The sequence below is a fragment of the Histoplasma capsulatum genome, genomic scaffold (genome assembly GCF_000149585.1).
Source record: "Histoplasma capsulatum NAm1 scaffold_6 genomic scaffold, whole genome shotgun sequence".
NCBI lineage: Eukaryota > Fungi > Ascomycota > Eurotiomycetes > Onygenales > Ajellomycetaceae > Histoplasma > Histoplasma mississippiense.
In genome coordinates this window covers 1,911,398-1,935,825 of record NW_001813977.1, presented here as the reverse complement: position 1 = coordinate 1,935,825, position 24,428 = coordinate 1,911,398, and the positions used below count along the sequence as shown (strand labels likewise).

The following is a 24,428-nucleotide window of genomic DNA, read 5'->3' as shown; positions in this document are numbered from 1 at the left end:
GGGGGTTATTTGTTAACATACACAAGGGGGAGTCAGACCACAGTGTGTTTCTGCTAGGGTCCAAGGGTGCACGAAGTTATCGAGTGATATACCAAAATACAGGAAACTGGATAGTTGGCAGTCGTCAAATAGGAAATCGAGAATAATAGGCCAAGAGAAGTAATGCAGGAAAAGGTTGGCGCTCTAATTGTGGTGACCAGCGAAAATAAAAATTAAATAAATAAAAATTAAAGATGTCCCTTTACCTCCATCGCATGAGCAGCTGCAGAATCGGATTCGAAGTGTTCAAATGCGAGGAGCGTGGGAGAAAATCCAGTAGGCGGTGCGAGCTAGCTCGGATATCCCTGACAAGGAAAAAGGTGGGAGGGTGGTGGGCTAGTTGCCCGCGTCCCCAAGCCCCCGAGTTCCCAAGCCCCCGAAATTGTTCAGGGCTTGAGATTAGCAAACACTAAAATATTCCAACCTGAGCAGTTAGCCTAGCGTCAAAGTTTGGGGGACCAGCCGTAAAAATAAGGCCCGGATGTGAGCAGAAAACGCCCAATAACGAACATCACCAGGTGCCTCAGTGGAGCCGGGTGGATCTGGGCAAAAGACTGCCAGGAACCCGGACAAGAATAATGGCCAGGGAGGAGGGCCAGCAGTTGGGTTTTGATCTGGATCGTAACTATCGCGACAGCTAACTAATGGGAATGGTATGATGATAATGTTCGAGAGTCTGAGTGTTCGGTAACAAATAATTAATGAATACAACTTGTTTCTTCCCTGACTCAGCCATGGGAAGTTCTAACCGGGAGTTCTTGGTTTGTGCCGCCCATCCTAGAAAGCAGCCTGTCATCTTTGGGCTTTCGTCGATTTGAAGATCCCGATCCAGAACGGCCGTTGGCTGGCTACCGACTCAATGCACAGTACAGAAGTACTCCGTATCAGGATTTGCATTTGCCAAGGCGTGGGTATTATTAAGTTGAACCAACCCGACCTTTGAGGAAATGATTGGAGTTGATTTGTCACTCTATTTCGCTCGCTCTTGGTTGATTGCTGTGATGCTGGAGAGGGTGTAAGAAAATATGGCTTTCCCCGAAGTTTGAATAGTACACTGTTGTAAGTCGGTGGCAGTGGATGAAAATTGATAGAACGCGTACAAACGCACCGCAAGTGTTGGAGCAGGGCCCACTCGCTAGTAATGTTTATTATTTCTCGATCTATCCACAGCTGGCTTGATCGCTCTGGCGACTAATCGTGCCAGAGAAGTCCGAAGCCGGCCGCACGAGGCGGTGCACCAATCGCGGCAGATCGCAGAGATTCCGTCGTGGCCAAGCTTGAAGTGTGACCTTGCCAGGCCGCTGCAAAGATTCCATACCCGTCACCAAAAGGAACCACATACCAACTGGAGCGGGGGCTGTCGCCCATGGACCAATATGATACGGTGGGCACCCTGATGCAGGGATATATGGGTTGGTGAGAGACCGCACACACCGCGTGTCGCATAATCAAACACGTCTACGCTTGCTCTCAGGCAGGTCAAGGCAAGAAGCCAAACTGATCAGCGATCCGCGACCTACATAGTAAAGCTTCAGAGATATCAGGGATCGTAATCGCAGCAAAACTTACGGAGTACAAGGAACAGGTAGGCTGACTTTCGAGCTTTCAGAGACGGGCTTCAGGGGGAGGCACCGTATCGGCACTGCACGGCAGCAGGGAGGGTCGCAAGGTGGCGCCCCCACTAGCCTATGACTGGCCATTGAGGAGTTGGAGTTTTGAACCCAACATGAACAAACAAGCCCATCCGAATTCGGCTTGGAGTTAGTTGAAACCAAAATCCCAGTATTATACAGAACACAACACGGGATGTAGCGCTTAACGCTGAAAAATAACTAGTGGAGCTTGGATCAAAGACTCATCGCGAGATGGCCGAGCTGACTGACGAATTGGTGCGCGACATAGTTATCAGAATTTGCTTTGCTAAAGTTGAAACTTAACCATGGGATGTTTCAACTTCCTGCATGTCACCCCTCGTGGTGATTTTCTGTGGTTGGAACACACACGCCTGTTCCACTTTTCGACACTGGAGATTTTAACACGTTTATGGAGCTGCGGCAAACTTCCAGGACCTCCATGGTCAGGGCCAATTCCAAGAACCACGATCATACTTTTCCAGCCCGCACAGAATGGGTTCGGCCCGATCCCATCTCTCAGAAGATTGCGTGGTGCAAACTGTTTCGCTACGAGCCTACTTGTTTCCGGTTTTCCTCCTACTGGTACTCCGTATTTGTGATTTAATTCCACCACCCAATTTTTATAAAGCTTGGTTTCTAGAGCACAACGGTTGTTTCCCTAACGCAATTCTAACGTGAATTACCATATTGGCAGCGCTACACGGTGGGGAGCATGTTGGATATCAGGATATTCCTGGATCTAACAAGCAAGTAACAAGCCCAACGAAAATCACTTTCTGCCTTCAAGAGACCTGGTGATCCTCAGGGACCGTTGAGCTATTCGTGGAGAGGCCGCTCTATCTGACAAAGAAGTATATAAATATCCGTACGTACAGAGTCCATCGTGGTATATGCGTCATTGATTTTCAATCGGTCCGATATACCAGCAGAAAATCCATTGGGTGAAAGAAACCTTCCCTCTCCCTCTCCCTCGGGCCGTGAAAAGAAAGGGAAAAAAAAGGGGAAAAAAAAGAATCAAAAATATACCATGACAAGGACCTGTTTCGCACTATTCGCAGGCCCGCGTGACTGATCTCCAGGGCTAGTGGTCGGGGCGAGCCGATTCCACTTGGGTTTTTGGCTGGGGCGGGGAGCGTGCTCGCGGACACGGAACCAACAGCACAACAGAACTACAAAAGCAATTAATCAGCCATCCCCAACGAAGGAAGGGAGAGAAAGGAAAAGGAGGCGGAAAGCGGACCAAGAATAATGAACAGGGGAAATGTACCCGGCGGTTGTTTGGAATCGCATCTGGGACGGGCAGTGATCGTGGGGAAAAACTAACAAGATCGAATCATCATTGATCAATCAGCGCATGCATGCGCACATTTTAGGAGCAGGATGACCAACTGGCTGGGCCGCCGTGCCTTCTTTGTTGCTTTTTTCTCCTTTTTGCTTTTTTCAGGCCTCCCCACTCTTTTGCTTTTTCTTTCCGTTTCCGCATGCATATCCATGGATTTGAATCTTCTTTGGTTTTTTTTTCTTTTTCTTTTTTCTTTTTTTTCCGTTGCAAAGCTCAGTAGGCTGGGGTGGAGTCCATGCTATCTGTCTACGTATCTGTACCGTAGGAGGAAATGAACTATGACTTTGGATAAGAAAACAGGGAATTACTACTTCCATTCAAACCTGGATATGACAGATAATACTGCGTAAGCGGAACAAAAAACGAGAAATATTAGGGACCTAACGAATTCTTCGAGACCCATTCAGCGACACATCCAGCCTCGTCTTTTCTTTTTCTCATTTTTGTGTTTGCTTCTTTTAAGGCTAGCCTCATTTCTTTTTCCGATATTTTCAATGCAGTGGCGCGCGCCACTTGACCTCGCAATGCATACCGCGTCCAACTACGGAGTAGTGCAGAATATGCAGATGGGAAGCCCCTCCTGAACTTGATCATAATGACGACCCACTCCGCCCACGGGAGAAGCAGAGGAGGCATGACCCACAGCACGGCCGGCATACATGATACCAGCGCCGCGTCCTCTGCACTTTCAAATCCCTTTTTGCTTATGGTGGAGCTGCATGTCATGAGGTGTTTCATGTGGGTTAAATGTGCAGCGGTAGGGAGTTCGTATGGAGTTGATTGCCGTTTGTTTGTTTGTTGAAGAGATACGCCGTCTGACCCCGAGCACCCCCCCCCCCCTCCCAAAGTCTTCGTGAAGCTAACATTTCCAGGACTGATAAACACCAGCTGGAATAGAGCTCCTTCCTGCGCACCATTCCGCAACCGAAACAGCGGGCGAAGAGTGCGCCAAGAGCTAACCCTAGCCTACGTGGGGCAAAGGTCAAACGGATGCCGCAGATCGGAGACTTTGGTGCATTGTCTGATGGTTTGGATAAGCTGGGGGATTTGAACCAGAACTCCCTTTTGCCTAGAGAGAGGCCTTGCATTGAGCCAATTACAATCAAGGGGTTATCGATCTTCGAATCAAAGGCCGGGCTATAATGTGCTTGTTTCTTACGCAGCACATCCGCGTTGTTTTTTTTTTTTTTTTCATGGACAAAGCTCACTATTTCTGATCAATCAACAAAAACATGCATTGCCCTAGACTCGAACGAAGAAAAAAAAAATAGGCAATAATCATGAATCCCTCTGTGTGGAGGTGTGGAAAATTAAGTCATTACATAGGCTAGAAATTTATATGGTAAACATGTTGCACGCCTGTTAACTAACAATCCCCTTAACCAGTTGGTGTGAGTTTAGAGGCTAGATCTAGTATTGATGTTTCCACTCCTCCATGCTTCTATACAGATTCTTTGCCTTGGGATCTGGCGGCGACCACGCTTGGACTCAGTCACCTTTCAGGCACAAATGTCTGATCTATTGTTAGGAAAGCGTATGGAAGCAAAGGCATCTTCCCGTTTTGCTTCCTTTCACGGGCTTGGAAGGGGATGGATAATCACACCTGCTAAGAGTCATTAATTTTTTATAGCTGTAGATTGGCGCGCATAGATACCATCACTAAATAGTATCAACTTCTTTATACTGACAGAATTACATGCAGAGTTTGATATCTTCGTATCAATATATTTATATATATATAAAGAGAGAGAGAGAGAGAGAGAGAGAGAGAATACTAAGTATACAGTGTTAATCATTTAAATGATAAACAAGACCACAACTATTGCTGAGAATTTCAAAGGTTAAGTAGAGAACAGACTCTCTCTAGTAATAATAAATCAACAATCAGTCTCTACTAACTACTATTACAATCATTTCTCACTTTAATTTATTATCACTTTATTTACAACTGATTAACACTCTATAATAGTATAGTTTTTCACAGCTTTTTTCATTAATGTTTTTTAAATATTATGTATGGTTTGTAATTGATTGCCGAATAAAAAAGGTATAGTTTTTTAAAAAGAGAAAATGGGGAAAGAAAGAAAAGACACAAAGGCAAAAAAAAACAAAGGAAAGAAGAAAAATACAAAAATCTCCGAAGATGGAATCAACAAGTACCAACTTTCAGTGAGTGAAATAATGAATTTGATGATGAATATTGGAAGAATGCAGATGATGATATAAAATAAGTCAAAAGATGACACAGGCTTAAACTAGATCAAAATAAAAACTCCATAAAAACTACATAAACCATAAACCATAAAATGAAAAAAAAGGGAATGGAAGCCCGATAAGAAATTTATAATTTCATGTCCATTGATCTGATTTCCCCCTCTTTTCCCGCAACGGATAGCTACCTCTGTATTAATTTCAATTTTCCTTTTTTTCCTTTCATGCCCAAATAGGTAATAAAAGGTAAATAAGTAGAAATGGAATTAAGGGGAGGGAAGAACAGTGTATATCAATGAAATGTTCCACCAGGCATATATCCCTTCCTCCATCCCTTAACTTCTTCGCATAGTTTGATTTCGCCTCCCTATACCTTGTCCGATAGTGTGTTCGTATGCTTCTCTTCCTTATGAATTGGTAAATTATGTGTTGAGCAAGATATCGCGTAGGTGAGAAAGTGTGTACGGTTGGCAATGCGTAAATCCTTTGAAGCGCGTGTCGAGATGAAAAACAACTTACACCCTTCGATCCCAATTGGTATAGCTATTGATATAAGAGGGTTTATTTTAGGTTAGTATATTAACCTGATATCACAAGTTAATATACAGATAAAACATGTCAAGAGCGGGAAAGAAAGGGGTTGGTTCTTTGGTTGAGCCGGCGCCGAAAACCAAAAAACATGATGACGAGATGGGGCAATCGGACAAAAAAAAGGAAAAAAAATCAATACTGACCTCCAGATTCTAGCACGCATGTCTCCACTTCCAGTAGCGAATAGGTTACCAGTTGGGCTGGGTGCGACAGAGATAACTATTTTTTGACAGAAAAAACACTGTTAGCATATAGACGGAGTCGACCAGCATCAATAGTAAAGCTAACCCGAATTCTTGTGGCCCTGTAGCATCATGTGCGCATTCCCAGTCGCTGGGTCCCAGAACTGCACCCCACGATCCTTGGAACCGCTCATTACCCAGCGTCCATCCGGTGTCAAGCATACACTAAGAACGAAGTCCTAAAAAAAGAGACAAGCACGTTAGTTTATTTGCAACAGTTTGACATTGTCATAAATTAATTAGTGAAAGCCCGTCTCCTCGAATGTACCTTATGACCCTCAAACGTTCGAACACACTTTCCGCCCTTGGGTCCCGCACCGGGTACCATACCCCTCGGTGGCGTCAACTCCCACATCTTAATAGTCTTATCCAAACTACCGGAGACTAGATCTCTGCCATTGGGCGCAAAGGCAACGGAGTAAACGCTATCCATGTGGCCATCTGGGTTTTCTAAGCGTTCGACAAGGTATCCAGTCGTCGTATCCCAGACCCGAACGCTCTTATCCAGAGACCCGGCAGCAACGAAGCGCCCGTCAGGTGAGATTGCGACAGTGGTAACACCGTCTTCAATGCTGAGAATGAGCTCTTGTTTGCCATCGACGATATCCCAGAGGCGAACGGTTTTGTCACCCGAGCCGGACGCGATGTAGCGTCCATTGCGGGCGAAGTCGAGGGAGTAGATGTCTTGTTCGTGACCGGAGAAGATGTGTTTGATGGTTCGGGTAGCAATATCCCATACCTTTAATATATACGATTAGTTAACTGTCGCAGTGAGAGAAAATCGATGTACGATGGGGAAAAGGTTCATACTCTGATTTGTTTGTCCTCTGCGCCGGTAGCCAGATATCTGCCATCAGGACTGAAGCAGACGCTGCGAATATAGAGGTCTCCTTCTTTATCAAGCACACTATCATCCTGCAAAGCAGTTACCAGCTGTCCAGTCGCAACATCAAATATCTGCGCAGAGCGGTTGCAACCAGTAGCAACATATTTGCCGTCATTGCTAAATCTTACACAGCAAACAACGCTATCGTGAACGAGGTGATGGACAAGGTCGACATCCAGGACGCGAGGCACTTCAGGGTTGAAAACGGCGTACCAGTCGGAACCTTCTCGCTTTTGGCTCGGGGGAAGCTTGTCAGGGTCTAAATCCGCCAATGTATTTCCAACGCGATAACTCAATTGCTGGCCAGGGGGTGTGGGACGGTGGATCTGAGGTGATGCGCGTGGATCAGGGTAAGCAACCTGGTGATTCTGCTGAGGGGTTGCGGGGCCGGGTGCGCGATTGGCTCTGCCTTTTCCAGCGCCTGGAGAAGTCGTGGGAGGTGGAGGACCATATCCTGCTGAGAGTAATTCATTAGAAATGCTTTTTCCGCTGCGATGATTGTCTTTTTGTGGTTGAGCGGCGGTGATTGGGATTGGAGCATACCATTGACCGCCGAGGTGGGCTGATATCCTCCAAACGCACCTTGCTGTGGTTGAGGGGCCACTTGGGCACCGGACCCGGGTTGTTGAAGCGCGTGCTGGGGTGGCTGTTGGTCTGGCGGAGGAGGTGGCGCAAGCGCAGGAGCTCCGCCTCCCGGGTTGGCCATGATGCCACCGAATAGGTTCGCAGGGCCATGGCCAAGAGCTGGAGGGGGCGCTTGGGAAGGCCCGGCATGTGTTGGTAGGCCCCCAATATGGGATTGAGGAAGATGGACGCCGCGAGATTCAAGTTCTCTTCGCAAGGTGCGTATTTCAGCCTCATATCTGCTGCGAAGTAAGTATGCGAACGAAGGAGCAATAAACAATCGGTTGATTTCTCCGTGGAAGAGAATATATAAATGAGCATTAAAAGCATACTCTTGTTTCATTTTTATCTGCGCTTGTTCCAACTGGTAAACCTTTTGCCTGATCATTTCCATCTCCTGGAGCTGTCCAGTCACTGTCAAACCGATCCCCGTTAGCTAAAGACATGGCATCTTGCGAAAAGAGAAACAAATACTAGCAGAAATCAAGAGAGTAGAATGCATGGCATGCTAATTGTTTATGGAAATGCTCTCTGACAAAATTTTGGTTTTGAGACAGCATTGAGAGCGGGGAGGCAAAAGAAAGGAGGAAAAATCGAACGAATCTACACACATTGATGCTCGAATTCCCCAGTACTCCGCGATTGGTTCTCATATTCCTGTCGTAGCTGGTCCAGTAACTCTGTTAAACGAGAGTTAGGACCGCCAACCATGCCACGATGTGCGTTGTACATGGTTTCGCTTGGTGATCTTTTCTTTTTTGTCTTCGGCGGGTTTTTGTGGTGATGGACGGCGCTCAAGCCTTCAAGGGGCGTGGTTGGCCGTATGTAATTTAGGTTACCCTTTCCCTTCTGGTTTTAAAATATGCTTAGACGGAAGGGGTTGTATTTGGAGGGATGCGATGACGCCGGTTGGGTTGGACCTCGTAATGGTGATTGCAGCGATGGGTTTAGCAGGATTTGAGGGTGAGCTATGTGGCAGGAGGATTGATAAAGTCAGTGCATCTGGGCTGCAATCGTATAGGTAGATCGCAACTATAGATGAGTGTGATGATGAGATGTGCGTTGATGTTGATGATGTTGATGAGGATGGAATCTGAGGATGAGGAGGTAAGTTGAGGTTTGTTTGCGTTGGCTGGGGAGGAGACAAGCGCCGCTAGTTACCGAATCTAGAATGAGGCTGAGATTTGACGCCAGAAGCGAAGTGGGACGGCTCTTGGCTATCGCGCAAAGTTGTAGGAAAGATACAAACAAGGATAAATGCGGAAACAAACTAATAAACTGGTTGCGACGGCAGATAGAAGAAGGGGAGAGGAGAGGGGAAGTTGGCAGATAGTATTGATGATTCCTGGCAGATTGCCGTGCCCGTGATCCGTGCTTCGGCTGATGGAACCCTGGGAAAGGAGCAAGGCAATTCCAAGGAAGAGCACAAACCATATAGCGAACGAACCTACAGTACAACTGGCATGGTGATACTACGACAACACCAACAGGGACTCCAGTTTCAGACTCGAAGTGCGTTGTATTTCCATGGGCTGTTCCTTGGGCCCTCCCTTTGGCACTTCCTTGGGCTATCCCGCGGTAAGCTTTGGGCAAGAGGCCTTTGAAAGGTAGGTTGTCAATATTCAGGTTTGGTGGATAATCTGTACCCAAGCGAAAGCTAGAATAAAATGGAAGATTTCCAGACTAGGGTTTTTTTTTTTTTTTTTGAGGCTTGTTTTTACTTTTTCCATACCTGTACCTGTACATGTACATGTACTGTACCTGCACGCAGTGTAAATATGCGCCAGTATTAATTTATTATCCCTTTCCCGAAGCTGAGGCTTGCACCGTGTATTTATTACATACTACTAATACATGCATCACTTCATTTCATGCAACTTCATTGTTTTCTTATCATTGTTTTTGAAAACCAAACTAGATGGAGATCCGTAGAAGTCCGATCCCATCGCTCGGAATAATGCAAACCATATCTATCTCGCGGAAAGTCTGTGCATGGTTGAGGCAAGGTGGATTGCGGCATGAACAAAAACCCAGCAGCTGAGTATGAGAGGAAGAGGTCAAGTCAGTCTTCGATTGGTAATTACAGCCACTTCCCCAACATGCCCATGGACTCGCAGACAAAATAACTGTGAATATTGTGGAAGAAATTGAAATGAAAATCTCAATACTGGAGTTCGACCGAATCAGTTCTCACACCATAACCTTGATTATGGGTATGGGACCTTGATGCCGAACCTCACCTCAATTGTTTGGAAGATTGCCAACGATATATAACACACTTGCTATATGCATTTTGGCAGTTCCAAAGACTGTCCTATCATGACCAGCACTGGCTGGGCAGGCAACACCGCTAACCACTTAGGCCATAAAACATGCCAAAACACGTAAGACAGCGGGCGCCTGCTGCGCAACACCTGTGGTGAAAAGCAGCACCCACCAGCGAGGTATAGACTTAAAGGTACGGTAAAAGTGTAGAATATCAACATCATTTCTATTGTGTTACGTTACCAATGTCGGAATTAACTGCTTCAAGAATTAAATTTCAAACACTCAACCTGTCACAGGTTTATAGCACAAAACAGAATACGCGGGTTGGCATCCCTATCCATTAGGTTATGGGCCCTTTGGTGCTTCAGAGCCATCAAATGTTTAAAGGTTTTTTTTAATCTGGTGGTTGATTCTGTGTTCCCTATGATAGTGGTGATGATTATTGTTGGTTTTGGAGCAGATTGAAGAGGCCAGCTGTTTCCTTTTAAGTTGTTTTTGCAATCATGATGCATGCAATGCCCCTGGTAGACTTGCTGCCTCTCTTTACTGTGTCTTCTATCCTAGTTGAAGGCGCGTCTACCTCAAATATCAATGGAAGCCATCCATCAAACGCGATCGATCATCCTCACCACCATCCTTCATTTAACGTACACGATTGATCCTCTCTCCATTCAATATTATCATCCTATCAACTGCCAAGGGCCTACCATGCCCTATATCTATGAGGTTTGCCGCAAATCCTTTGAAAAGAATCGACTAAGACTACCCAGAAGCGGATGGGGAAGGAACAATCGTTTTGCATGCTTTTTTTTTTTTTTTGGCTTTAAAAGCAGGATATTGTGGAATGGTTTTTTTCAGGGAGGATAGAGCAAGAAGATAGACGAAGATGATGATGATAGTTGAAGAAGTCGGGGGATAAAGGGATAATTTTAATGAAGGAATGAGAGTGGGAATGTGGTTTGACGGGATAACAATGCAAAAATTTGTATATAATATCCAGGCCAGTTACACGTTGTTTGAGCCTTCTCGCGAGCGATAGGGATGCCAACACCCTGGTAGACTGTTTACATCATAATTCTAGTCATATTTCACTATCTATGATAAAAAATTAAGTTCTGACTGAATCCTGTTCTTGTCTTCATTTCTTAGTTACTAGGGGCAAACACACCGTTAAATAGTCATTAGATATGTGCATATAGCAGGAGCTCCACGGAACATGTCGCTGGGGCCAGGACGGATATACTGCTAGAAAAGCCATGGTCTTTCTATTGCAAGATCACAGACATCACCAATGAATAAGATTGCTAGATATCATCGGCGGATATCATCCATTCGAGCAGGTAGGCAGGTAGGCAGGTAGGCAGCTAGATAGCTAGCAATATCTATTCTAATAGAGATTTATCAAATATCGAGCAAGTAGATAGGTAGGTTGGTATGTAGATGGGCAGTTAGATAATGGTATTTAATCTTGTCGAGATTAATCGGATATCTAGCTAGCTAGCATCCTCTATTCCACCAGTAATCAATTAAATATTGAGCAGATAGGTAGGTTTGTAGATATATAATGTACAGAATAGATAGGTTGGTAGATAGATTTAGAGGACCTCTAAGCGAATTGTGAACTAATCGTGCCGCGCGCACCCACACCTGATGTGGGTGCGCCACACCCGTAACGATAAAAACAGCGTAACGATAAAAATATGAATAATATGAACTTCAAAAATCAATATCTCAACACTGTGTAGCTAATCTATGATAATTAATTTATCTATATCATCTGTAGTAGCAGTATTATTTGCTAGATGTTCATATATATCATTAACCTCTTGTTGGGTTGGTTCTGTGGCATTTTTCTTCAAATCTTTCCCAACATGCTTGACTCTCTTATAACATTGTTTTTCAGCTTCTTTCTTTTTACATTGTGCAATCTTTCTATTTGCATCTTTTACAATAAGTATACCTTCTATTTAAACCTGCTGATGTGTATTTTTGATGCTACAGTATTTGACTGCAAGATAATAACTTTTAATTTCACATTCTTTTATAGCATTGAGTTTCATTTGTATGAGACTGCCTTGGAAAATCTCGTGCAATCAATTGCTCAGATGAGGTGATTTGAAATTGAGTATATTCTTTATATCTTACATTATCTTTTTTATTATTCAAATATAATATTGTAGCTTCTCAATTGTCTTCAGAGAGAATAGTTGTGAGAAATCAGTAATTGAACAACTTGATTGAAAAGAAAAAAAGTCATTTTCTTCATATATTCACAGTTCAGAACAATCAGAGATTTTAAAATTTAATTTATCAAATATAAATTACAGATTGAAAAGAATGATGTTATGATTCATGAAATTGATTTGAATAATGAAGAGTTGAAAATTTTTTTTACAAACATCAATTAAATTCTGTAAAAATTAATGTTTTTCATATTGCTCATATTCATATCAAGCAGTTTGATTAACTGTTTTTGAATGATAGTGTTTATATTGCTGAAATAGCACCTCATCTAGCAGTTGTAGTATATGAGTTGAATGTGAAGAAAATTCATATAAAATAATCTTGTGAAGATTGCAGTATTACAAAAATTCTTCAATGAAATGAGATTCATAATTGTCAAGAAACAGCAATTAATGACTGCTTTGTTGACATTTTTTAATAACTTTATTAAAATACTGAATTCAAGCAAAGTCAACCTCATCATTGATATAGTCAGTATCTGACATTGTGATTGTATATCCACTCAGTAGATTGCTTTGTGTATATCAATCTTTAAAATGGGTTTTGAATTTTATTGTGAGGGGTGATGACAGTGTGAAGAGTGAATAGTAGAAGATAGTATATAGTGTAGTGGAAGATAATAATAATTATAGTAGTAGTATAGTTGAAGTTGTAATTGTAGTTCTAGCTAGTCGCTGAAGAGGAAAAGAAAAAGAAAGAAGATGTGCGAAATACATGCATCCATATATATATACATACAGAAATAGTGGTAGCGAGAGTATAATGGAAAGAGGTAAGAATAGACGAAGATATAAACAAAGATAATATAATAATAAGGAAATAATAAACGAGTGCATTACATTTATGATGATGAAAAGATTCAATACCTTATCATTTGCTGGAATACACTCAATCACAGTGATCAATCCTTGAGAATATAATGAAGTTATAATTGAATTTAAATTTTTTAAAACAGTAATAACTCACTCTCTGCATTTTTAACTTTTTTAAAAGCCAATCTCATCAAAGTTGTAAATATCATAGATTTGAAATACATACTTTTGAAGTAAAATTTTCAAATGATCAAATCACATTTTGATATAATTAATATTCTTTACAGCAATTCTTTTCAGATTCATTGTCTTCTGTTTCACTCTTTTATATTCATTCAAGTTCTCTATATATTGATAGGTCCATATCTTGCTGACCACAGATGAAAAGATTGAAGAATCAGTATGATAATATTTGAAAATGAGATTCATATTATCTTGAATCTGCTCTGCAGTCAATGAGTAATTATTTTTGTTCATATAAATTATTCATTCTTTCAACACATTCTTCTGATTCTTGCTAAGCTTCTTATTCAGTGCAATCTTTGCATTGCATGTTTTCCTTCCATTGATTCTTATTCAAAAATGTTGACAAGGAATGTTGAATTTGCACATCAGAGGTAGGATTTTTTGTTTTTGATTGTCATTATAGACTTCAATGACATTCTGAATACATTTTTCAATATCATCTATCTTATTGGTCATGGTGGTGATGATATATTAATATTTGAACATTGATTAATGAAGAAGTTGATATTTTTATCGTTATGCTGTTTTTATCATTACGGTGTGGCGCACCCACATCAGGTGTGGGTGCGCGCGGCACGATTAGTAGTTATTGAATAAACTTTATTTGACCTTCACAGTATAAAGATATTGAAGATCATTGAGATACAGAAATCTCCTCTACATCAATAAAATCGTTGAGATTCGAAGGAACTCCACCGCATCAATTGAGATTCAAGTCATTTCAAGCTACAAATAAAGCAACTTTTCAGCAAATTCTCCCCCCTCAAACCGTCACTTGATTCTTTGCTTCGCTTCATTTTGTCTAATAAACTAATCCCCCCTCAACACAAATAACAATAAATTTACCTTGATTCAAGTATGAATCAAAAACCTTCACAACCAGGTCAAATCTCACTCACTCATCACTTCTTTTACTAAACAAGATCTGATTTTAACCTTTTTTTACTAATTTCAGCTTATTTAACTATTCCAACATACAAATTTGATATAATATAATGATAATGAGATAGTATATACAAAATGTACATGCATATATATATAGCGTGTGGGCATGATTTATTACCCTCCTAATGATGCACAGAAAACAGATACAAACATGAAAAATGAAAATAGAAACAAAAGGGGATGAGAGTGTGAATTAAAAAGATAAAGTAAAAAAAGGGTATCTCTACACCTCCCCAAGCCCAGAATTATTGTTAATATTAATTTTTTTTTTTTTTTTTTAAAAAAAATTGCTTGTCAGCGAACAGTAAAACAAACAACAGGAAGATGATAACTAGCAAAAACCAAAAAATTAAAAAGAGTAAGAAAAAGAAAAAGAAAAAGAAAGAGAAACTATAGTTTTTCATGTATCATTCATGAAAGGTGTTGGTGCATATGTCCTAATACCTCCAGGATCTTATAGCATCTTCTTCGACTCCTTCACATCCGCATCCACATCCGTCACATATGTCCGGTCATCCTTGCCTTCGACCGCCTGAACGCGCGATTCCATCTCCTTAACCTGTCGCTCCCACTCCTCCTTTGCCATCTTTGTCTCTTTGTGGAAAAGTTCAATATTCGGTTTCCGATAGCTGCCACCCAGACGATCCCAGATAGTAGTGAACTGGCCGTAGTTGAAGTTGAAATAGAGGTGGTGCATAGTATGACAGGCGGCACCGTTGATGATGGGGGAGTTCGCGACGTATTCGCCGTCATGAATCAGGACAGTCCCAGATGTTGATGAAGACAAAAAAGAAGACATAGGCAAATTTCTGCAGGGGGAAGAAGAAGGGGAAAACGTGGTAGGGGATACTCTGAGCGTAGCCGTCGACGGGGTGGAAGGCATGGGAGGCGTAAGGGCTTGGCATAATCCATTTGTGGTGGGGCTTATGCAGGTGCTTATAGATGAGGGGGTGGTGAAGGCCGCGGTGGATCCAGTAGATGAAGAAGTCGGTGAAGATGATGAAGAAAGGGAATTGGAGGTAGTTGTAGAGCGGAAAGGGAGCGTCTTCGAAGTTGTCGTACATTTTTGCATATCCGCGGACCTCGAGGAGGAAGACGGGAGCTGTGAAGATGGCCATGATTGGGAGGGCGATTGAAGTCTGTTTAATTTCCATGCGGATTTGGTTTTTGAGGTATTTGGGGTGATTGAAGGTTGATTTGTCGAAGACGAAGACGTAGGAGATGGTGGCAAAGATGAAGTAGACGAGGAGTCCGAAAACCCTGGGTTTTCAATTAATCACTCAACAGAAATAACAGAAATAGAAAAGAACAAAAGAAAAGACACATGTCATACCAGGTGATGATATATAGGGTGAATAGCTGTCTCCAGATATAATCTCTAGGAAGTGACGATGTATATGCGTATATCGACGGTTGCAGCTTGAAATAAGTTGTTGTCGGTTGATATACGTATCCGCCAGCACCAACAAAGTCATATTTGGTTTCATTGAGGCTATTGTTGAAGCGAGAGGAGATGGCGGAAGCATCTTTTGCTGAAGACAATTTGGCGTAGAAGTAATCGAAAATTAGAGTATCGAAGACCTCGAGAATGACATCCATGGCCGGGGTATTAGAATCCGGAATCACGTTGAATCTCGGTTGGTAGTAACAAGATGCAGGCCTCTGCGAGGCTAATCAATGGGGAAACTCTGCGGGCTGAAGACGGGATGTTGCAAAAGGAACGGGCAAGGAGACTTTTTATGGACAAGCCCAGTAAGCGTCCACTAGCATAGACGAAGCTATGTGGTTAGTTGGAGAAAAACTGATTCTCCGCAACTCAAGGATAATACATCAGCAATGATGGATGACTGAAAGATGGAAAAGAGCGAACGTAGGGTGTGAGGGTGCGTGATGTATTTTTTTTTTACCCAGGAAATCCCAGAGTCATGCGAGTCGGGAGTTTGGATTACCGAAAGGGGACAGTCAGATCAAATTTAGGAAAGGTTGGCCAATCATGTGCGGGCTTTCGTTATCAATCTTTCACAAATCCGGTACCGTCCCGTATCCAGGCTGCTTCAAACAGAGGTCTGCCATTGGAAAAAAAAACACAGAGGAAGATAAGGAGCTGTTGCATCTATCGTTAAATATCCCATTTTCAAAGACGCATTCTGCTGTGTGGGATCATTGCCAAGGTCATTTTCCAGGTCCACTTTGAAAACAGGAGTAAGGGAAAAATGGAAAAGGGGAAGACGAAACAACGCCATCGCCCAACTAGGAATCGCGACAAGCAGCCCTTGGAGACTAACAAGGAGGCGGCCCAGCTTGGCGGCGGGGGAACGTGCGGGCGATCCATCGAGAGATGTTTTCTCCTGGAGCAGCAGGATCCAGACGAAGTTCTGTATTATGTAGAGTGTATTCTGTACAAATTACTATATAATAACGATTCTCAAGATACAATAGTTAATAACTGTCATGGCTGATACACTGTGCGCCATTTCATTGCAAAGTAACCACAAAATAGTCAATTGAGCGATTAACTGAGTAACGAAGCATACTAAAATCTAGCGTGAATGATTGAGTGATTGATTATATGCAACTATCTAAGCGCGTAATCCGTGCCAAATTATAGAACCACTGCAGGTTTCACGGGTTCGGCTGGTTCCATCAAAAAAAAAAAAAAAAAAAACCATAACTACACCCCGCGAGGCCCTTTTGGGCGACGATGGCGGAGACGATATCTCTCGTTGAGGAGGTGGGTGATTTCTTCTCCTTCCCCACTGCTGCTGCACAACCATTAGTCATCATTTGGTGGGTTTTACCGCTTCTACGCAAGGTTCTCAGGCTCCATCCATCTGACTAGCGGTCTAAACTGAACTTAACCTAATCTCCTAAGGTTAACCCAAGACCAATCCAGTGAGAGAGTTCGTGACGACGAGTATTGGCCAAGGGTTGTTGTTGGTTTACGCGGGTATAACCCAGTATTTTGGTTAACTAGTAGGGCACTATAATGTTAGTGTGCCACTAACAGAAAGGGTTGTCGATTGGTTCGTCTTTTGGCACCCCGGTGGCCTCCATCACAGAGATTTGGATCATCATATCTCAACACGCAAGGAATTGTTGTGATAATAGAAAAGCAGAAGTGAGATATATGCATAATGGGCTGTATATATTTCTAATTTTCAAAAAATCATTCCTGGATCATTGATCACCCGCGTAAGTTGAAACGTGAAAGACCATTGGGTCTGCAGGGCAAGTCGGCACCAAGTCGAACGTGGGATCAACCCAACTCATGCTCAACACCTTGTAACCAATGCTTATCAGCAACACTCCTCAGTAGAGCCTAACAACCAGATAGATATTCTTCTAAACGACTGGCAATGATTAGGGTATCTCTATATCTACAGAAAAAAAATATAATTACAATGTCATGGGGTCACAAGATGCCAAAAAGATAGAAAAGAAGCCAAACTCTATATCAAGTTCTAATGATCTTCTTGACACTCAGCACTTGTTGTGGTGAGAAAATATGATTTTCCATTTCTAACCACGGTCAACTAGAACCCGCTTAAATTTCTGGCCTGTGCAACGACTTTTTTTGCAAACATCTCCGTACAAGATTCAACCGTTCCACGATCAACCATCCCGGCAAGGTAACTTGAAGCTATATATTATCAAGGAAGCCATCCTCCAAAGGTTCTACATACTCTTCTATCGTTCTGAAAACCACCGATTTTCCTGTATGGAAGGTCATCCAACCAACTGACGTGAGAAACTACTGATGTTAGTGAGGCCAAATGATTCAGTGCCTTGATCCTCACATCCATATCTTGCCATCTATCATTCGCCTTTGAAGCACATATCTCGTCTTCGTCGTTTGGTTGGCTCTTGTTGCAGGAGTAGGGCCGTTCGATCGATGTCTCTTCATTAGAAACATGCAGTCCCCCGCCTCCAGACAGGTCCTCATGGGAGCCAAATGGAACTATCGTGTCATTGATCCTCTTCAGGGAGATAGCACACACAAATCCTTGGCTTTCAAAGCTGAGGTCTTACTGGAAAATGGGGTCTTAGATACTCCTCAATGGCTCGCTATGTTGTTTTCAAGCTTTGTGAACAACAAAGTTAACCCTTCCAACCAGGCCTTTCATCAAAGCAGCTGCGCCAAATGATCAACATGCTAAAGAGAACCTGAAGTGTGAATATGAGAACTACTTTGTTTCCAGCATCGCATCGGACGTGTGCTTCCGGAAGATGTACGACGTGATTGGTGATCCTGTGAATATCAGCAATGGTGATGGTGGAAGCATATCGTATATTGCTTTCGAGGGGCTCGAGACCACTCTGGCGGATGTGCAATACAAGCCTTGCATGCGTACCTATGCCACAATCCGAGGCCATAATAAAGACAGTGTTGAGAAGCTGCACCAGCCTGGCTGAGAGAGAACTTGTCAATACAGGTAGATTACCCGATCTTGAATGGCGTCCGCTAAACCAGCTTAGATTACAAGCCCAGCAACAACAAATTGCTCTCCGGCACTGAGACTAATGATATTACTATTAAAGTGAGGGACTTGGGATTCGGTGAGTTAGCTGTGATTGCCCAGAAACATACATATGCTGCTGACGGTATTTCATGACGGCTCTCGTTTCACAGCACAGCCATACACAATGCGCGCCTCTGAAGTCTGGCAAGGGTAAATTTCAAAAATAACTTATATTTAAGTAACATAATAGTACCAATACTTCATGTTAATGTTCTTGGAGATTTATATGATCCATAATATAGGCAGGCCCTGCACCCAAACAAGTCTGAGCACTCTCTGCAATGTTACTTTGCTGGATGAAGCCAGGGATTTTGGGTGCTTGGGGTTGCCCAATACCATTGATTTGTGAGTCATGGTGCATCGCGAAACTCATGCAGCTTTTCCCCAGTTGGACTGTTCTTCTCTTGAGAATGACGTCCACCAATGTGAATTCAACATGGCAAAAGCTCCGATTGATGATCCTGCACTGACATTGGAGCAGATTTCTGTTCTGGAGAATGAGTTGCAAAAGATGGATATACTGAAGGAGCTGGCGGATCTGCTTCATCTCGTGTTGATTGTCAACTCAGGCGAACGATCATCTGCTATTCATGTCCGGGCATTGAAAGAGTTTGTAGCTTTCTCCAAAGCCATTCGCAGGTACGAAGTGAATGGCAGACTTTTTCCCGAACGTGGAAACTAAGTGGAACAAACATTGTGTTTTACTGTCGTCTCTCACATCGGCCTCTTTTTCCCCTTGTCTTTGACCTCGACTAAACTTAGCTTCCAAGCATCGGCCCAAGCTTCCAAGTCCTACTGGCGAGGCTCCGCTCCCCCTGGAGTACAAATAGGGCACCTGATCCCTATTTGTGGTGGCATTCTCCTTTTCAAATAACTGTTTTATGATCAAGAGTTAATTATCTATGTTTTGATTAGATGACCAGCACTTTGGGAGTTAATTGCTGTTAACTGGACACAAGCTGCTGAGAAAATCACGGGATCCTTTTGCTTCATTTGGTTTCAGATCATATAGTTCTAGATTCCGGCGAAGCCAAGTTCAGTGGACCTCTGTGAAGCTTCGAAGATATGAATAGTAGCTTGTCAACTAACGATCATGCGAAGGGCATAGCAAAAATGGAGTGACGTCAGCGGAGGACCCACCGCAAAAACTCTCCTTGCTCTTCTACTATGCGTAACCTCAATCCCGGGATATGCTCCGGCGCGAGCACTACTCGATGCTGCAACGAATGGCCTGATTGGTTCTCTATCCGTACAGATAAGTCTCATAATTACACAAAAGATGTGGAACGATGGCTGATGGTCTGCTTGGATTCATCCTCCTGGACATGCCCACCCTTGACCTTGGAACCGCGCGCATCCTCTCTGCCTGCACGGAGAAGTGTTGAAGAGCTGCGATAGAGCCACCCGGCTCTCATACCAGCCTTGCAGTCGCAAGATTGGAAACACTGAAGTACTCACTTAAGTAACTGAGAGCTTTTTCTAAGATCCTCCCACCTGCTGTGAATGATAGCAACTTTTGCAAGGAGGTTAGTCGCGACGTTGTGAACAACTCTGAAATCTTGGGTACGATTTTGAAGAGATTCTGGAGAAGGAGAAGAGCGCGAGGATTGAAGAAAGTCTGCGCATAATAGTTAGCTAGATAGTTGAATGAAATGAATGTTGTTGTTATTGTCTGTAGCTAATGAACGTTCTTACTATCATCGTGGGAATCTCCGATAAGCCTGATGAGTGATTGCGCAGTGGTGTTCAGAAGGCCCAATCCTTGAAGGGTGCTATCCTAGGAATCCCAACAATGGCAGTTTTTCGACTCCCCCAAGGGATTGGTTAATTTCCTCTGGCAGAAATCACCCATTCGCACCAGAGGTAATAGCCATTTGCTATGATGCTGGAAGACACCCAGATCTTCAGTGCACGCAAGATGTCGCTGGCCAATCTCCAACCTACCTCACGCACGCAGTCGGGTCCTCCCGAAACGCTTTCAGGATAGGGATGCTGCCATGATCCAGACTCGGGGCAACTGGCAGACCAGCAATTAGAACTGCCACCACGAGAAAGGGTCATCCACAGAGTCTTGTTTCTCCACATGCACAATAAATAACCTTTAAAAGCGATCCAACCCTTGGAAGGATTTTATCACATCATGGCTTCTGACACTTGGTGATGATTTCGATCCTTCACCGGTCTTAGTTGTATGGCTGATTCCGATTGAGCGAACAGTGCAGGCCCTTACTACTCACTCCATTGCCGATTGGCGCAGGCAGCATGATCCTCTGTTGATTGCGTGGAAGACATCACCATAATGATACGGTGGTGGATGAATTGGCTGTGGACTGAACACCCACTTCATACAGCTACCCGTCCGCTTACCTGCCTGCTTGCCCTTCAGGGCTCCCCGAGTTCACTGCAAAGGATCCAAGTTTCAGTCCCAGCGAGATGGATGACCTGTATGGACATCGTTTTGGAGTCAAAACTCAAGAAGACGAAAATTTGGGTTTGTTCAGATATTTTTTCTCCTTTTTCTGTCCTTATCTGAAACAGCATCCATGCATGCCAGGTTGGACATGAATTTAAAATCGAATGACGAATAAGGGAGGAAAGTCAAGGGACAAATAATGGTTGATGGTGTGCAAAAGGGCCAAATATGTATGCTAAAACGAAAAAAGCATCAAAATCAACAAAAGATGTTTATTTTTACTGCGGTTAGTAAAGAAGTTATAGTTATACAGAACCTAACAGATTCAATTATACTAAATACCCATACAAACTTTAGGAAGAAAGTAATAAAAACAAGAACAAAAATTGAAAGTAAATGTTTCTTACATCCCCCATCCTCTCCTTAATCAAAAGAGAAATTAATAAAACACTCACCCGCTCATATATCAATCATGTCAACATTATCCATCGCGACTTCTGCCGCCGGCTCCGCCCCGACCTCGACTTGTGCATGCTGTGGCACCAACGGCATTGTCCCAACAGGAACAGTCCGGGCCATCGCCTCTGAAACAAACATCTCCTCAACAGCCCTCAGCCTCTTAAAAACTCTCAACCACCTCTGCGCCCATTCTCTAATAATCACCTTCTCCCCCTCCCCCACCAACACCCCACCAACATCCTCCATCCCACTCCCGCTAATAACTCCCTCAAGCGCCCCCTCAATAACCTCGAACATAACCTGCACCTCCCCCCTCTCTCTCCGCAGCGTCTCGTCAATAACAGACAGCTGCGGCTCCACAATACCCCGCTGCACCCTCGCCACCACAATCTGGCGAATCCGGTTAGTCACCTTCCCCATCGTCGCCGCAACCATCTCATACACATGCGCCTTCGCCAGCGCCGCGCCGCCCTCAATGTGATCGACAAGCGCCCACTCGATGACTGACAGCGGCGTCAGAATGGTGTAGTTGAGCAGTTTATCGATGATGTTCACGCCGATGCCTGGTTGGTCAGCCCAGTAGGAGAGGACTGAGGTGATGATTTGGCGTCGTGCGGCGGGTGATTGGGGCCCGATGGAGAGGAGGCGCTCTTTGCTGCGCTCGATGCAGGAGAGGACATGGGAGAGGGATTTGGAGCCGACGTAGCAGATTGAGGTGACGAAGGCATCTGTGGAAGGGATTAGGGGGTCCGTTGTGTCTGTTTGGTTGGCGGCGGCGTTTTGGATGGCGAGGATGTGCGGTTCGATTTCGGCATCCGGGGCTTTTTTGCGGATGAGTTGCATGATTTCTTGTGCCTCGGCAGCGTAGGGAGTTGCTGCGGCATTGTCAGAAATGTCTAATATATATTTTGGGGGGGGGGGGGGGAGGGGCTAGTTCCATAAGGTAGAAAACCTACATTCAAGCGCGTATTTGAAATCCGGGGTATCTTTCTCTTTCGCTTCAGATATTAAGGCCTGGTATGGTTCCGGTAATGTGCCTTTAATGCGCTGCGCAAAGCTTAAACGAATTTCTTTATCCAATGCAGCGCAGATGAACGCTTTCTTAGGGTGAACGGCTGGTAGTTCAACATCGTCAACCCTATAAAAAAATATTAGTAAGTGGAGTGAATATTTGTAGGGAAAAACAGGGTAAGAAAAAAAATTGTTTTTACCATTCTGTCCACTTCCATGTAAACCCAAAATTACTTAAATGATGCGCAAACCAATCCAAAAACCGATAGGAGAGCGCGAGATCCATTCTCTCCATATTCTTATACAAAAAACGGATCGACCTTCCCAAACTCGGCGCAATAGCCGCAGGCGCAATCTTGCACGCCTCCGTGAGCACAGAGTGGTAGTAGACCAGCTTATGCTCCGGCGTGGGGAGCTGGAGGAGCAACGAAAACACCGCGTCAACAGCGACATCCTCGGGTTTCCAGGTCGAGCGATCACCGGCACCCGCTGCGACAGCGTCGCGGATCTTATCGAAGGGGGTGGCGCGTTTGATGAAAGTATTGGGTGCGAAATAGCAATCGACGTCAATGAGGAATTTCGCGGTGGCGATGCGGTTGAAGTCGAGTATGTCGATTGTGTCGGTGAGATTGTCGCGGAGTAGAGATGCGGCGATGTCTGTGGTGGGCGGGACAGTTTCCAGTTCCTGGTTAATGTAGACGGAGAAATAGACGTCTGGGAATATAGATTTAGGTCCGTTGGGTACTGGGTTTGGCACGGCAATTAACGGGAATCCGTGCCTGGTTGCAATCTTGAAGGGATCTTCAGCTTCCTGTTTTGTTTCCGCTTCTGGTTTCTCTTCTATTGTTTCGTCTCCATTTTTTTCTTCACCTTCGCGTGCCGCCGCTGGTTTGGTCGTTGGGATCAGCCCGGTCCAGGGACGTGGAATACATGAAAGCTCCCAGCCTCGCTTTGCTTCTTCTTGTAACTGCTTTTGTAGAAGGCCAATGACGCTCATTCTATTTTCCTCCTTGACCTCATCCGAAGGGAAGGGGTCGACCAGCGCCTCCAAAGTATGTGGCGTTGAGGCGATAATGTCTGTTTTCTCAAGGAGGGCCGAAGCATGCGCCTCGAAGCCAGAAGCAGACGACGACATAATATACGGGATTGTGAAAAGGATGATCTTCACAAGTTCCAAGCCCAGGGACTATAAACAGAGAAATCAGCACGAATGCTCCAATCAAAGTCATAAGAATGGAGACAACAAAGCCAAATAAACGTAACAGGTAGAAAAAAAAGAAACTACCTACATCCTCCGAGGAACCCGTTTGTAAATCGACTGCGCGCGAAAACAGCTCCTCCAGCAACGGAAAAATGCCTTCGCCTTCAAATAGGCCCTGCAAGCAGGCTAAAAACCGCAGGACGAGCTTGACATTGCGCCAGTCACCCGCCTCAATATGCGACTGGGCAATTTGCCCAGCTTTCTTCAGCACTTCCGCTGCTAATTCCGGTTTCATCGTGTTGGCTGTGAGCACCGTCGCAGCGACGAAGGGGATTTTAAGTGGTTGCTCGGCCACGCTGCATTCCGTCGTAACAATAAAATGAAACACATCAGTATATCATCAACCCAGAAATTGTCGGGACCGGCTTTGAACCACAAGTCGGAGGTGAAAGAAAGTATATATATATATATATATATATATATATATATCAATAACATACAGTTGCAAAGCTAAGTTCACAAAAGTATTCTTAACCTCCCCATCCTCGTCTGCATAGTGTTCCGACACTGTCTTCGCAATTCGTACAACGTCGTCTTCAACCTTCCTCACAGCCTGCAGTATACGCCCCATTAGCCTGGGTATTCAATGTCCAAAATGGCTTCACCGAGGAGTAAAAGGGACACATCCACGTACCGACTCCGCAATCGTTGCCAATTGTTTCCGCACTGTCACCGCAAAG

General features: G+C 44.0%; 7 protein-coding genes across 7 annotated transcripts in view; 3 read left to right on the top strand and 4 right to left on the bottom strand.

Moving 5' to 3' along the window:
• The window catches only part of HCAG_06891 (predicted protein), a gene marked incomplete at both ends in the record, with an annotated part of 3,044 nt that extends 2,269 nt beyond the window's left edge, over positions 1-775 (bottom strand). The window contains 3 exons of the mRNA XM_001539236.1: positions 246-448; positions 550-715; positions 768-775. Of these exons, the coding sequence (XP_001539286.1) occupies positions 246-448; positions 550-715; positions 768-775 (377 nt within the window). The remainder of the gene's footprint in view (positions 1-245; positions 449-549; positions 716-767) is intronic.
• A 2,835-nt stretch (positions 776-3,610) lies between these two features.
• HCAG_06890 (predicted protein) lies at positions 3,611-4,158 on the top strand (the record flags this gene model as incomplete). Its single annotated transcript, XM_001539235.1, has 2 exons — positions 3,611-3,772; positions 3,913-4,158. The coding sequence occupies 2 exons, from the start codon at positions 3,611-3,613 to the stop codon at positions 4,156-4,158; spliced, it is 408 nt and encodes a 135-aa protein (XP_001539285.1).
• A 1,639-nt stretch (positions 4,159-5,797) lies between these two features.
• HCAG_06889 (transcriptional repressor TUP1) lies at positions 5,798-8,301 on the bottom strand (the record flags this gene model as incomplete). Its single annotated transcript, XM_001539234.1, has 8 exons — positions 5,798-5,810; positions 5,961-6,036; positions 6,106-6,238; positions 6,328-6,798; positions 6,870-7,399; positions 7,528-7,808; positions 7,902-7,983; positions 8,181-8,301. The coding sequence occupies 8 exons, from the start codon at positions 8,299-8,301 to the stop codon at positions 5,798-5,800; spliced, it is 1,707 nt and encodes a 568-aa protein (XP_001539284.1).
• A 6,237-nt stretch (positions 8,302-14,538) lies between these two features.
• HCAG_06888 (C-5 sterol desaturase) lies at positions 14,539-15,683 on the bottom strand (the record flags this gene model as incomplete). The annotated part of the gene is made up of 3 exons (XM_001539233.1): positions 14,539-14,893; positions 15,147-15,344; positions 15,418-15,683. The coding sequence occupies 3 exons, from the start codon at positions 15,681-15,683 to the stop codon at positions 14,539-14,541; spliced, it is 819 nt and encodes a 272-aa protein (XP_001539283.1).
• Positions 15,684-17,995: 2,312 nt separating this feature from the next.
• HCAG_06887 (predicted protein) lies at positions 17,996-18,497 on the top strand (the record flags this gene model as incomplete). The annotated part of the gene is made up of 2 exons (XM_001539232.1): positions 17,996-18,153; positions 18,200-18,497. 2 exons carry the CDS (start codon positions 17,996-17,998, stop codon positions 18,495-18,497), a joined length of 456 nt encoding a protein of 151 aa, XP_001539282.1.
• Positions 18,498-19,040: 543 nt separating this feature from the next.
• Positions 19,041-19,478, top strand: HCAG_06886 (predicted protein; the record flags this gene model as incomplete). Its single annotated transcript, XM_001539231.1, has 2 exons — positions 19,041-19,243; positions 19,367-19,478. The coding sequence occupies 2 exons, from the start codon at positions 19,041-19,043 to the stop codon at positions 19,476-19,478; spliced, it is 315 nt and encodes a 104-aa protein (XP_001539281.1).
• Positions 19,479-21,476: 1,998 nt separating this feature from the next.
• HCAG_06885 (conserved hypothetical protein) lies at positions 21,477-24,319 on the bottom strand (the record flags this gene model as incomplete). The annotated part of the gene is made up of 5 exons (XM_001539230.1): positions 21,477-22,351; positions 22,433-22,614; positions 22,739-23,673; positions 23,777-24,044; positions 24,189-24,319. 5 exons carry the CDS (start codon positions 24,317-24,319, stop codon positions 21,477-21,479), a joined length of 2,391 nt encoding a protein of 796 aa, XP_001539280.1.
• Positions 24,320-24,428: the final 109 nt, after the last annotated feature.